Genomic DNA, 12,439 nt, shown 5'->3' with positions numbered 1-12,439 from the left:
CTAGGCGTTCAGACCAGGCGTTCAGACCAGGCGTTCAGCTAGGCGTTCAGACCAGGCGTTCAGCTAGGCGTTCAGCTAGCCGTTCAGACCAGGCGTTCAGCTAGGCGTTCAGACCAGGCGTTCAGCTAGGCGTTCAGACTAGGCGTTCAGACCAGGCGTTCAGCTAGGCGTTCAGACTAGGCGTTCAGACTAGGCATTCAGCTAGGCGTTCAGCTAGGCGTTCAGACCAGGCGTTCAGACCAGGCGTTCAGCTAGGCGTTCAGACCAGGCGTTCAGACCAGGCGTTCAGACCAGGCGTTCAGCTAGGCGTTCAGCTAGGCGTTCAGACCAGGCGTTCAGCTAGGCGTTCAGCTAGGCGTTCAGACCAGGCGTTCAGCTAGGCGTTCAGACCAGGCGTTCAGCTAGGCGTTCAGACCAGGCGTTCAGACCAGGCGTTCAGACCAGGCGTTCAGCTAGGCGTTCAGCTAGGCGTTCAGACCAGGCGTTCAGCTAGGCGTTCAGCTAGGCGTTCAGACCAGGCGTTCAGCTAGGCGTTCAGCTAGGCGTTCAGCTAGGCGTTCAGACCAGGCGTTCAGCTAGGCGTTCAGACCAGGCGTTCAGCTAGGCGTTCAGCTAGGCGTTCAGACCAGGCGTTCAGACCAGGCGTTCAGCTAGGCGTTCAGACCAGGCGTTCAGCTAGGCGTTCAGCTGCCAGGTGTTGAGAGGCAGTGGCCACTCTTTAGGGGGACAGTAACGGTAGTGTAACGGGAACTGCGGTGTGTGTGTGTGTGTGTGTGTATGTATATGTGTGTGTGTGTGTTCCAGGTTTCAAAGGGAAGTCGAAGCCCAACCTGTTGAAGCAGGAGACCAGCAGCCTGGCGTGCGGCCTGCGCATCCTGTTCCGCATGTACGCCGACCAGCGGCGCCGGGAGGCGTGGGAGGAGGCGCAGAGACGGCTGCTCACGTAAGGAGCCAGGGAGAGCAGCTGGTCTCTACCGTATGGTCTCTCCACACTGTTGAGCTGTCATCCTAAACACTCTGTCCTGGCGTTCTCGGTTCAGCGCCCATCTTAGTAATGAACTCTATTATGGAGAATATTGTCCTAACAGGCTCGGTGCCCATCTGCTGTACTGTACCTTCACAACTCACTCAGAGCTGCGGTTAGATCCTAGGTATAGGTACTGCATTTGTAACGCGCTCCCCATCCAGTTGTTACACTGGCCCGGAGCGCCATTCACACACCAATGGCGGCAGCTGTCATGCAAGGCCCAAGGACACTTCGACAGGTAGTCAGGAGGAGCCGGGATTCGAACCACCGACCCTACGATCACTGAACGACCCGCTCTACCAACTGAGCTATACCGCCGCCCAGCCCTACCTGTTCAGGAGGGGACTGTATGAAAAGCACTTCTCTAAAGCATCTCTTTCTAGCGCTTTCTCTTGACATTGCACTCTTTTTTACCACTAATGAGCCTTCCCACATTTCCATAGGACAAGCCCTAATCACCATACAGCCCTGCTCAACGCCTCCTAGTTAATGACGGCCATAAGGACGCCATTATCTCCCCAGCTTGCAAATATGCCCTAGCTAATAGCTTATTTGTTGTGGGGTCGGCCTCTAAACATCATTCAGTCCAGTTCACAGAAAGCCAGGCATGCTTATAGAAACCAGACATCTCCGTCCATCGATGTCCCGTCTGCTCACATAAACACCGCCAGTTATTTCCGCGAGGGGAGCAGTGGAGAGTTTTGACGGACGCCATTTACGAGGGGCTGCCAGCCAGGAGAGAGGGCCGGCATCGCTCCGCACGGTAGCCGGCCCTGACATGGCTGTCACGGTCCCCTCCAACAGGGACGCATCGACACGTCCCTGAGAGGGAAGGACGGGGTCGGGACGTGTCGATGCGTCTCACCGAGGGTCTCCGCTCAGATCTGACGGGTGTCGAGAGAGAGAGAGAGAGAGAGAGAGAGAGAGAGAGAGAGAGAGAGAGAGAGAGAGAGAGAGAGAGAGAGAGAGAGAGAGAGAGAGAGCAGATATTCAAGGGTATCGGGAGGCTGTGATGTGTCAGTGTTGTGTTCTTACCAACACCTTGATCTGTCTGCCCTCCGAGACTCAACGCTGTTTTACTGCACTTGACCAGCATTGACCCACATACATAAACACATAATAACCCAGTGTCACACACACACACACACACTCACACACACACACACACACACACACACACACACACACACACACGCAGACTGGATCTGGCGGTACTTGGCTGGAGAAGAGTGCAGCAGACAGGCATGGCATGCAGGCCTGATTAAAACGATGTTAAGCAGAGCGTTAAGCAGATTGGGGAAGTGATTATGAGTGTGGAGGGTAGGGGCTGAGAGGAGCGTTGGGGGGAGGGGGTGAGAGGAGTGTGGAGGGTAGGGGCTGAGAGGAGCGTTGGGGGGAGGGGGGGAAGTGATGAGGTAACGGAGTGTGGAGGGTAGGGGCTGAGAGGAGCGTTGGGGGGGGAGGGGGGGAAGGGATGAGGTAACGGAGTGTGGAGGGTAGGGGCTGAGAGGAGCGTTGGGGGGAGGGGGTGAGAGGAGCGTTGGGGGGGAGGGGGGGAAGTGATGAGGTAACGGAGTGTGGAGGGTAGGGGCTGAGAGGAGCGTTGGGGGGAGGGGGGGAAGTGATGAGGTAACGGAGTGTGGAGGGTAGGGGCTGAGAGGAGCGTTGGGGGGGAGGGGGGGAAGTGATGAGGTAACGGAGTGTGGAGGGTAGGGGCTAAGAGGAGCGTTGGGGGGAGGGGGTGAAGTGATGAGGTAACGGAGTGTGGAGGGTAGGGGCTGAGAGGAGCGTTGGGGGGGGGGGGGGGGAAGTGATGAGGTAACGGAGTGTGGAGGGTAGGGGCTGAGAGGAGCGTTGGGGGGAGGGGGGGAAGTGATGAGGTAACGGAGTGTGGAGGGTAGGGGCTGAGAGGAGCGTTGGGGGGGGAGGGGGGGAAGTGATGAGGTAACGGAGTGTGGAGGGTAGGGGCTGAGAGGAGCGTTGGGGGGAGGGGGGGAGGGGCTGAGAGGAGCGTTGGGGGGAGGGGCTGAGAGGAGCGTTGGGGGTAGGGGCTGAGAGGAGCGTTGGGGGGAGGGGCTGAGAGGAGCGTTGGGGGGAGGGGCTGAGAGGAGCGTTGGGGGGAGGGGGGGAAGTGATGAGGTAACGGAGTGTGGAGGGTAGGGGCTGAGAGGAGCGTTGGGGGGAGGGGGGAAGTGATGAGGTAACGGAGTGTGGAGGGTAGGGGCTGAGAGGAGCGTTGGGGGGAGGGGGTGAAGGGGCTGGCAGATGGAGCTTATGTCTGGGACTGCAGGTCCCAGGTCAGAGGTCAGAGGGCAGGGAGAGAAGCAGAGGCAGCTCTCCTCACTTTGATGATGTAGAAGTCTGAAGTCGGCAAATTAAGTCCACATTTGCCTCAACAGTCACTGGTTCTAGGCGTTAGTTAATGACAACATATGGCGTGTGACCATCACTGGAGCTTTGGTCCTTAAGTCTGCGATGTCATTTTTCAGTGTTTTACAGATCATGAAAGTCTCAATTGTAAGCAGTAATATTTTCGGCAAATATTTGAAGAAGATATGCTTCTGTGAATGTTGGTTCACCTGAAACTACTAAGCAGAGAAAAAAGGGCTTGAAAGATTCAGAACTGCTCACACTTCTCTCAGAACGTGGACTTCGATGACAAAATATAATTCAGTGATCCTACAACTGTTGTTATATTGAGTGGGTTCTTCGCAACTTACATTTTCATAATATGAAAAAAAGAAAAGAAAAATAATAAGTAATTTAAATGCAAGTGTTTCCCTGGCTGAATGACTGAAAGGCATGTGTAAACAACATAACATAACACGACGGTCTGAGGTAAAGTTGGTTTCATATTGGACATTCAACAGACATTCACATTTGGAATTTCGTTTCAAAAAGCTTCCAGATGGAAGTTTAGATAATGTTTCAAAAAAGTTTCAGATAGAAGTTTAGCCTAGTCAAAGCCTATTATTAACTTGATTACATGTTTTAATCGATGGACAGCCCTAATATATATATATGTATTTGCCCTCTAACGCATTTTGAGGACTGGTGGGGACATAAGGCTGTCACATATTTTCATTCTGTCATGAGAGTGTTCATCTTTAACAGAAGCGTTCTGTCTCTACCCCCCTCAGTGTGTGCAGCGAGGCTCTAGCGTACTTCCTCACCCTGACGTCAGAGAGCCACAGGGAGGCGTGGACCAACCTACTGCTCCTCTTCCTCACCAAAGTGATGAAGATCAGCGATGACAGGGTAAGGACACCTAATCTGCTGGCCACTCTGACTCTGACACTGTATATCTCTACGCTGACTGTGTGATTGCCCCCAAAATGAACACCCTTATCCCTTAAAAAACCCTCATCTACCCTTATCTCCCCACTGTGAATGATTTGATACAAGTAGTAGTAACCGTAGTAACAGCAATCATGTGGCATCTTAGTCCTCTATGGACCACTTAAAGGAGAATGCTCGTTTTTGACAACCTGGACCTTATTTACGGCATATTATAAGACGTTTCACTCACCGAGATCACTTTGGTGTAATTCGGAGGCCCGTAGAAGAAATTGAGCAACGCTTGCGCGCTGTGCGCATGCGTGCTGGAGCAAGTGGGGAAGCTATTTCGTTTCTAAAGACGTTTCTAAAGATGTTTCTAAAGATCATATTACAGAAGGCATGTGAAAAACCACAACAGGCCTACGCTCTATGTAAGCACAACTAGCGATTCATAAAGACAGATTGATGAAAACAACTGTTTCGCGGCAGAAAATAGATTTTTTAGAAGCTGCATTCTCGGTGCCCCGTCCGCCACCATTACATGGATATACTTGGCTCGCGCTGGATTTTAAATTTCTTCTACAGGCCTCCGAATTACACCAAAGTGATCTCGGTGAGTGAAACGTCTTATAATATGCCGTGAATAAGGTCCAGGTTGTCAAAAATGAGCATTCTCCTTTAATGTTATAACTACAGTATACACTCTGCATCATGAGACTTTGTTGCTAGAAAGTTAATAAGATTCAAATTGATTTATATCTAATATATACAGCATGGGTACTGCGCATGTATAGAATAGAATACAGTAGAGATGAGCAGGTTCTCTCTCTGCTCTAGTTCAAGGCCCACGCGTCCTGGTTCTACCCCCTGCTGTGTGAGATCATGCAGGTTCTCTCTCTGCTCTAGTTCAAGGCCCACGCGTCCTGGTTCTACCCCCTGCTGTGTGAGATCATGCAGGTTCTCTCTCTGCTCTAGTTCAAGGCCCACGCGTCCTGGTTCTACCCCCTGCTGTGTGAGATCATGCAGGTTCTCTCTCTGCTCTAGTTCAAGGCCCACGCGTCCTGGTTCTACCCCCTGCTGTGTGAGATCATGCAGGTTCTCTCTGCTCTAGTTCAAGGCCCACGCGTCCTGGTTCTACCCCCTGCTGTGTGAGATCATGCAGGTTCTCTCTCTGCTCTAGTTCAAGGCCCACGCGTCCTGGTTCTACCCCCTGCTGTGTGAGATCATGCAGGTTCTCTCTCTGCTCTAGTTCAAGGCCCACGCGTCCTGGTTCTACCCCCTGCTGTGTGAGATCATGCAGGTTCTCTCTCTGCTCTAGTTCAAGGCCCACGCGTCCTGGTTCTACCCCCTGCTGTGTGAGATCATGCAGGTTCTCTCTCTGCTCTAGTTCAAGGCCCACGCGTCCTGGTTCTACCCCCTGCTGTGTGAGATCATGCAGGTTCTCTCTCTGCTCTAGTTCAAGGCCCACGCGTCCTGGTTCTACCCCCTGCTGTGTGAGATCATGCAGTTCGACTTGATCCCGGAGCTGCGCGCCGTGCTGAGGAGGTTCTACCTGCGCGTTGGCGTTGTGTTCCAGATCGCCCAGCCTGACCAATCAGAGTCTGTCTCCGGCCCTGACCAATCAGAGTCTGTCCCCGGCCCTGACCAATCAGAGTCTGTCCCCAGCCCTGACCACGAACCCCAGCCTGACCAATCAGAGTCTGTCACCAGCCCTGACCAATCAGAGTCTGTCCCCAGCCCTGACCAATCAGAGTCTGTCCCCAGCCCTGACCAACCAGAACCTGTCCCCAGTTCTGACCCCAAACTCCAGCCTGACCAACCAGAACCTGTCCCCAGTTCTGACCCCAAACTCCAGCCTGACCAATCAGAGCCTGTCCCCAGTTCTGACCCTGGGCCTCAGCCTGACCAACAGCCAGGGGTACAGCCGGAGATGAACACGGAGGCGGGGGAGGAGGCTGGAGAGGAAGCCCAGTAACAGAGCACCCAAGCTGGGCTGACAGACGGAGCTGGTGCGGGGGAGTCTGGAGGTCCCCATCTCCTTTGTTTTTCTACTTAAGAGGTCCAGTCATACTTGGCCCTTGTCTGGATGTGACTGACCCCCAGAAGGCCCTACTGATGGTACTAGGACTTCCCAGGGGTCTCCTTGTGGACCTGAACCATCATGTGACAGGAAGTGTGTGCCCCGTCCTTCATATCATTACAAGAATGGCAATGCCTTGTACCGGAATGTTCTGACAGCACTGGATCCTACTAATAAGAGTAACTATGACTTCTCAACCTGAATCACCTACATATTTGATTTGAAAATGTCAAAAAGGTGTGCTTCTTGAAATTACTATATCCTTAAAAAAAAGATATTCTCACTGTAAGATTGAACCGTTTCAACCACATGCAATTGACAAAATATTCACTAATATGAATGAAATGTGACATTTGTTACTCAATGACAATAATGATCTTTCTGTGTGCCGCTACAATGATAGCCTCTTGGATAAAACTAGTTGTACAGATCTGCCGCGTTGTAATATAATCTCATAACACTAGATTTAATTTCTTTATTTTATTTGCTGTTTTTTTTCTGGATTTGCTGCACTTGATCTCAATGAATGCACTGGAGATTTTTACTTGTGTGATAATTTATTTGACTGTACCATCTCTCCTGCAGGTAGTCCTACGAGGTGTGTAATTGAGCAACGGAAACTGAAGGGTTAAATTATTCCAATTGAGGCGTAGGCTTTTTAACTACTAGTCGATAACTGGGCTTTAAAACTGGAAGGGAACAGCCCTGATGTGAACTGCTGCTTCTGAGTCACTGGTTCAGTTTTCACGTTTGAAGCTAGATTTCACTGTGTACAAAATGGAATAAATGAGTAATATATTTAATTTGTCTAGGTGTGGGGGAGTGCTGTTTGTATAGAGTACATGACTACCGTCAGCTGTGCTTCTGGACGACGGGGTATGGATCTGATGCATTCCTGCTCACGGATGTAGAAAACAGATGTATATGGTACAGCAATGTAAAGTTTTCTATGTTGAAGAAATATTCTGTACAACTTTCTGTACTACACTGGTCATCATCTGGCATTCTAATCAGGTTACTCTAGGTCAATAAAGTTTTTGAACTTGGTTTATTTTTGATTCAATTGTTTATTTTTCTTAGATAATGCCAGTGGTGGGCCGTCAGGGCCAGCAAGGCCTTCTCTGCTGGCCTAACATAAATCATGATCATAATTTGATAAAGGTTAATTTCATTTTGAATTTACTTTCCCTAAATATACACAATTACAGTTGATAGACAGTTGCGAAACTTGCGATAGCCAATCAGATCACGAGTTGTTGACAGCAGGCCTTCTAGCTGGCCTCACGTTGAACGTGACATGTACGCAAGCAGAAGGAGAGCCTACTCACTTGTGAGTTGAAGAAGGATAGCCTACTCACTTGTGAGTTCAACGCAGATCAAGATCGCCGCACCGGAGCCACACCCGGTTAGCAGAGAGAGAAATCTAATATATCTACTCGCTTTTTTAACCCACAATGGCTGAAGGAGGGCAAAACGTTGATTTGGTTGCAGATATACTTGCAAGGCCATTTTCAAGACGGACCTTTCAAGAGAAGCTGACCGAGCCGGGGAAAGGGTTTGTCCGCCATTTCCAATCAACCAATTATGAGCGGTACCCCTGGCTTACGGCTTCCGATGGGTGCTGCACATGGTTCTGCTGGGAATGGTTCTGCTGGGAATGGTTCTGCTGGGAATGGTTCTGCTGGGAATGCCTTTTGTTTGCAAAGGATCGACTTGGTGTGTGGAGCTACACTGGATTTGCGAACTTAAATTGTTTAACTAAGTGCAGCAACGAGACACCAAAGCACGACTGGACACTTGCAAGCTACGGTGCTTTTAAACACTTTTGGGGACACCCGAGTGGATCCACAGCTCAATTAAACACTTTTGGGGACACCCGAGTGGACACACAGCTCAATTAAACACTTTTGGGGACACCCGAGTGGACACACAGCTCAATTAAACACTTTTGGGGACACCCGAGTGGATACACAGCTCAATTAAACACTTTTGGGGACACCCGAGTGGATACACAGCTCAATTAAACACTTTTGGGGACACCCGAGTGGATACACAGCTCCACGAACAGGTGCGCAGGGAAAGAGAGCTGCACAATGAAATGGCGAAGAAAAATAGGGAGATATTTGAAAAGACTGATTGATTGTGTCGTGTTCTTGGGTAAACAAGAACTTTCATTTAGGGGACACGATGAAAGCAGTCAGTCCACAAACAGAGGCAACTACATGGAACTTATTTCATTTCTTGCTGAGCATGACACAGACTTACATTACCACCTGTCCACTAACAGAGTGTTTACTGGGACATCTGGGAAAATACAAAATGACCTAATTTATGCTATTGCTGAAGTGATGGGAGAAGAGATCAAAACGGAGATCAAAAAAGCACCTTTCGTCGCTGTAAGTGCGGACGAGAGAACCCACGTGGGTAATGAGACAACAGACGTGGGTAATGAGACAACCCACGTGGGTAATGCCCATGGATGTATTGGTAATGCCGCACATTCGCACCTGTCCTGCGCTATGTAACGACATCAGGTGTCAAGGAGCGTTTTGTCAAATATGAGGATGTAACTAGTGGCAAGCGAGCTGATGACATTGCTGCTCTTATTTTCCGTTTCCTCGAGGAATATGAATGTTGTCTGGACAAAGTTGTGGCACAGTGTTACGATGGCGCAGCGGTAATGGCATCTGGACTAAAGGGGTGCAAGCGAAAGTTAAAGAGAGGGCACCTATGGCCTTATTCATTCACTGCTATGCTCATCGTCTTAATTTAGTACTGACTCAAGGGACCTCAAAGCTTAAATAATGCAAGGTCTTTTTTGCCAACCTGAATGGCCTCGCTGCGTTCTTCTCCAGATCCCCTAAGCGCACTCAGCTACTGGAGGACATGTGCAAGCGGCGTCTTCCTCATGTTGCACCAACACGATGGCAATATGCATCGAGATTGGTGAATGCAGTCCACGAGAAGAGGATTGCGCTAAAGGAGTAGTTTGATTACATACTGGAACATCATGATGAGTATGATGAGGACACTGTGCTTTGTGCAGATGGATTTATCGTCTGGATGATTTTGAGTTTTGTTTTTTGCTCAACACATTTAATGGGCTTTTTGAGCATGCTGATGTGCTCTTTGGAATACTACAGAAGAAAACACTGGATGTACAATTGTGCATGGCAAGGGTGAACGAGTTCTGTGACACAGTTGAGCGCGCCAAGGGCGAATTCAATCAGATTGATGAAGAAACGGTGAGCATCTCAGGGGTCCAAGCGCTCCAGAGGCCAGGGCGCGGCGCACTACCAACAACTCCACAGCAACATTCTGGACAACGTTCTTTGCCAGATACGGAATCGATTTCAAGACCACGAAAAGTAATTGTTTCTCTCCCTTCTCGACCCCCAGCACTTTCAGACATACCGGAGAAAGTTTCCGCAAACAGCCTTTTCCAACTTAACAGAAAGTCACGGCGCACGGTTCGACCTGCCCCGACAGAACTGACTGTAATGTATGCCATGACTGATTTTGAAGGGGAAAATCCAGCGGATCTCCTTGATTTTCTTAGGAACAAAGAAGTGAGTGAGAGTATGGGACAGCTTTATGCACTGGCTTGTTTGGCTGTGACAATCCCTGTGTCCACCGCCTCTGTCGAGAGGTCATTCTCGGCCTTGAAGCGAATTAAAACATATGCAAGAAACACGACTGGACAGACGCGTCTTTTAGCATTGGCCTCCATGTCAATAGAAAGGGATTTATTGTTGGAACTGAAACTCACAGATAAACTGTACAACCAAGTCATTGAGGTCTTCTTGAGGATGGATTTTGTGTTGAAATAAGTGTTTTGGAGGTCAGCCGTTTTTTGGTGAGTGCAAACATTTTATTTATTTCTTTTTTCATATGTTTACGTTTAATATGTTTTCATAATTTATTTCGTTCATATCAAACCAATGATAACGAACTAAAATGACAAATATACTAAAAATAAAAAAAATCTTGCTCTTCTCGAATAGACATAGAAGGGCATCGGAGCATGAGCGCGTTGCTGGGTGAACTTTGCTCATTTGAGGAAATAGAGAGAACAATTGCAGAGAGAGGAGGGGAAGAGAGGGCAAATGAAGAAGAGAGCACAGAGGAAAATAAATCATTACTATTTCTCCAGCCGTGGTCACGTGGTGTCATAAATGATGGTATTATGAGAGGTATTTATTGAAGTCGGACTAAGTAGGACATCGCTGAAGGCCTAGGTGTGAAATGCACGGCCCGCCACTGCCTAAGCCTAACCTTAATTTAACACTGAACTTAACCCTAACCTTAACCCTAAATGGCCTCTGCGTTTATGGGAACTACATTTACCGTCCTTCTAAACCGGCCGTAGCTGGACCCCTTTTAGCCACGACCGCCCTCTGCCCCTGCAGTAGTGGGGAGCCTAGACTACATTGTTGATACATTTTATTAAAATGCATAGGGCCCATTTTAACTCTCACAAGACAAAAAGACAAACAGGTTCGGCTTGTTGATAGTTCACTGAATTATTTTTTAATTATAATTTTACAGTACAGTAGCCTACCCCCCAAGGCAGTGTAGGGGCCTACGTGGAGTGCAGGCCGGTATGACAACTAAATTAGACTGGCTGAGGATTGGATTTCTGCCAAGATTATGCGAGTGTTAATTAAGGCACGATTTATGAGCTTGTAAGCAAAAATACAGGCAGGCAAACCAACAAAATAGCCTACATTGCAAATCTATTTGCTATGAAAAAGGCACGGATATAGCAACACGGAAAATCAGCATCATGATTAATTGAAATGACCTGTAAACACAAGCCTTGTTCAGTGACCTCAAGTATTCCCAATTCACAACTGAGAAAGGAATTCATCCCCAACAGAAGAAACATAGTAGGATATAACTCAATCTGAATGATCCTCATGAGAAGAACCATCTTAAAGGTAAAAAGCAGAAAATAATCCATTCAACATATCACAATTCTGAGTGAAGGAGTATATAACAATATTTCAGTGCTTCGAATTCCAGTTTTGAAGCAGACATCTTTGTAAATCTTGTATTTGTTTGTGGGAGGAATGTATTTTTGTACACATCCAGACAAGACATTGTTTTTTCCTGGCGAGGAATACATTTGGGCACCACGTCCAAATAAAGTTGAAGCAAAATACATGTATCAACAAATATGGCAATTTTTTAAAAATATAATCTGTTTTATAAATAGAAGAAAAATAAAGGTTTCTGGACACACTTATCACTTAAAATCATTCTCTAATTGCATGTCAAGAACTTGCTTTGGCTTCTAAAAACGGGTTCATCAACAATATGAATTCTTCCCTTTTATTCAAAAGAATCAAGACAGGTTGTGGCATGACAGAGCCTTGGAAAAGGGTCTTTCATAGGAATGAGTCATCTGAGGGAGGGGCGTAGGAGAATCCCAGGAATGCGTCGTCTGCCTGTTATGGTTCGGGCCGGGTCAGCCCCGGCTCACCCCCTGCTCCCTGTCTGGACCCCCGTTTCTGCCCCGGACCCCCGATTCTCCCCGGACCCCCGATTCGCCCCGGACCCCTGGTCCACTCTGCTTGCTCCTGGTCCAGACCCTCGCCCCTGCCCCGGACCCCTGGTTCGCCCTGCTCACCCCCTGATCCTGGCATGGATTCCTGACCCTGAGCTCCTGTGCCCCCTGGACCTTCCTGGACCCTGAGCACCTCCTCTCCCAGTGACTGCCCCTGCACTACCCCCAGAGACTATTGTACACTTTGTCACTTGGTTTTGTTCTACCTCCGTGTGTTTGGTCTTGTGTTCGTTGTCTTGTCTTCCATGTTGGTTTGTGTCCTCCCAGCCCCAGCTCTAGACACCTGTCCCCTCACTAGTCTCACGTCACTCAAGTCCCTCCTCTCCTGGCCCTTTAGTTCCCCCCTCTGCTTCTGCCCGGTCCCTTTCCCTGTCCCAGCCTCGTTCCCCGTTCCCTTCCATTGTGTCCTTGTTCCTGTGTCCTTGTGTTGGTGTCTTGTTGGAATCCCTCCATGTCCTTGTCTGGGTGATTGTCTGCACCTGTG

General features: G+C 49.0%; 1 protein-coding gene across 1 annotated transcript in view; it reads left to right on the top strand.

Annotated features, from left to right (window-relative positions):
* LOC311313374 (brefeldin A-inhibited guanine nucleotide-exchange protein 1-like) overlaps window positions 1–7,400 on the top strand; it is a 77,456-nt gene extending 70,056 nt beyond the window's left edge. The window contains exons 35-37 of the mRNA XM_084443498.1: window positions 805–943; window positions 4,168–4,285; window positions 5,763–7,400. Of these exons, the coding sequence (XP_084299624.1) occupies window positions 805–943; window positions 4,168–4,285; window positions 5,763–6,281 (776 nt within the window). The 3' untranslated portion in view covers window positions 6,282–7,400. The remainder of the gene's footprint in view (window positions 1–804; window positions 944–4,167; window positions 4,286–5,762) is intronic.
* The last annotated feature ends 5,039 nt before the right edge of the window (window positions 7,401–12,439 follow it).

This window comes from Borostomias antarcticus (genome assembly GCF_949987555.1).
Source record: "Borostomias antarcticus genome assembly, chromosome: 9".
Taxonomy (NCBI): Eukaryota; Metazoa; Chordata; class Actinopteri; order Stomiiformes; family Stomiidae; genus Borostomias; species Borostomias antarcticus.
The sequence above is the reverse complement of the archived record's forward strand: the minus strand, read 5'-3'. Positions and strand labels throughout refer to the sequence as shown.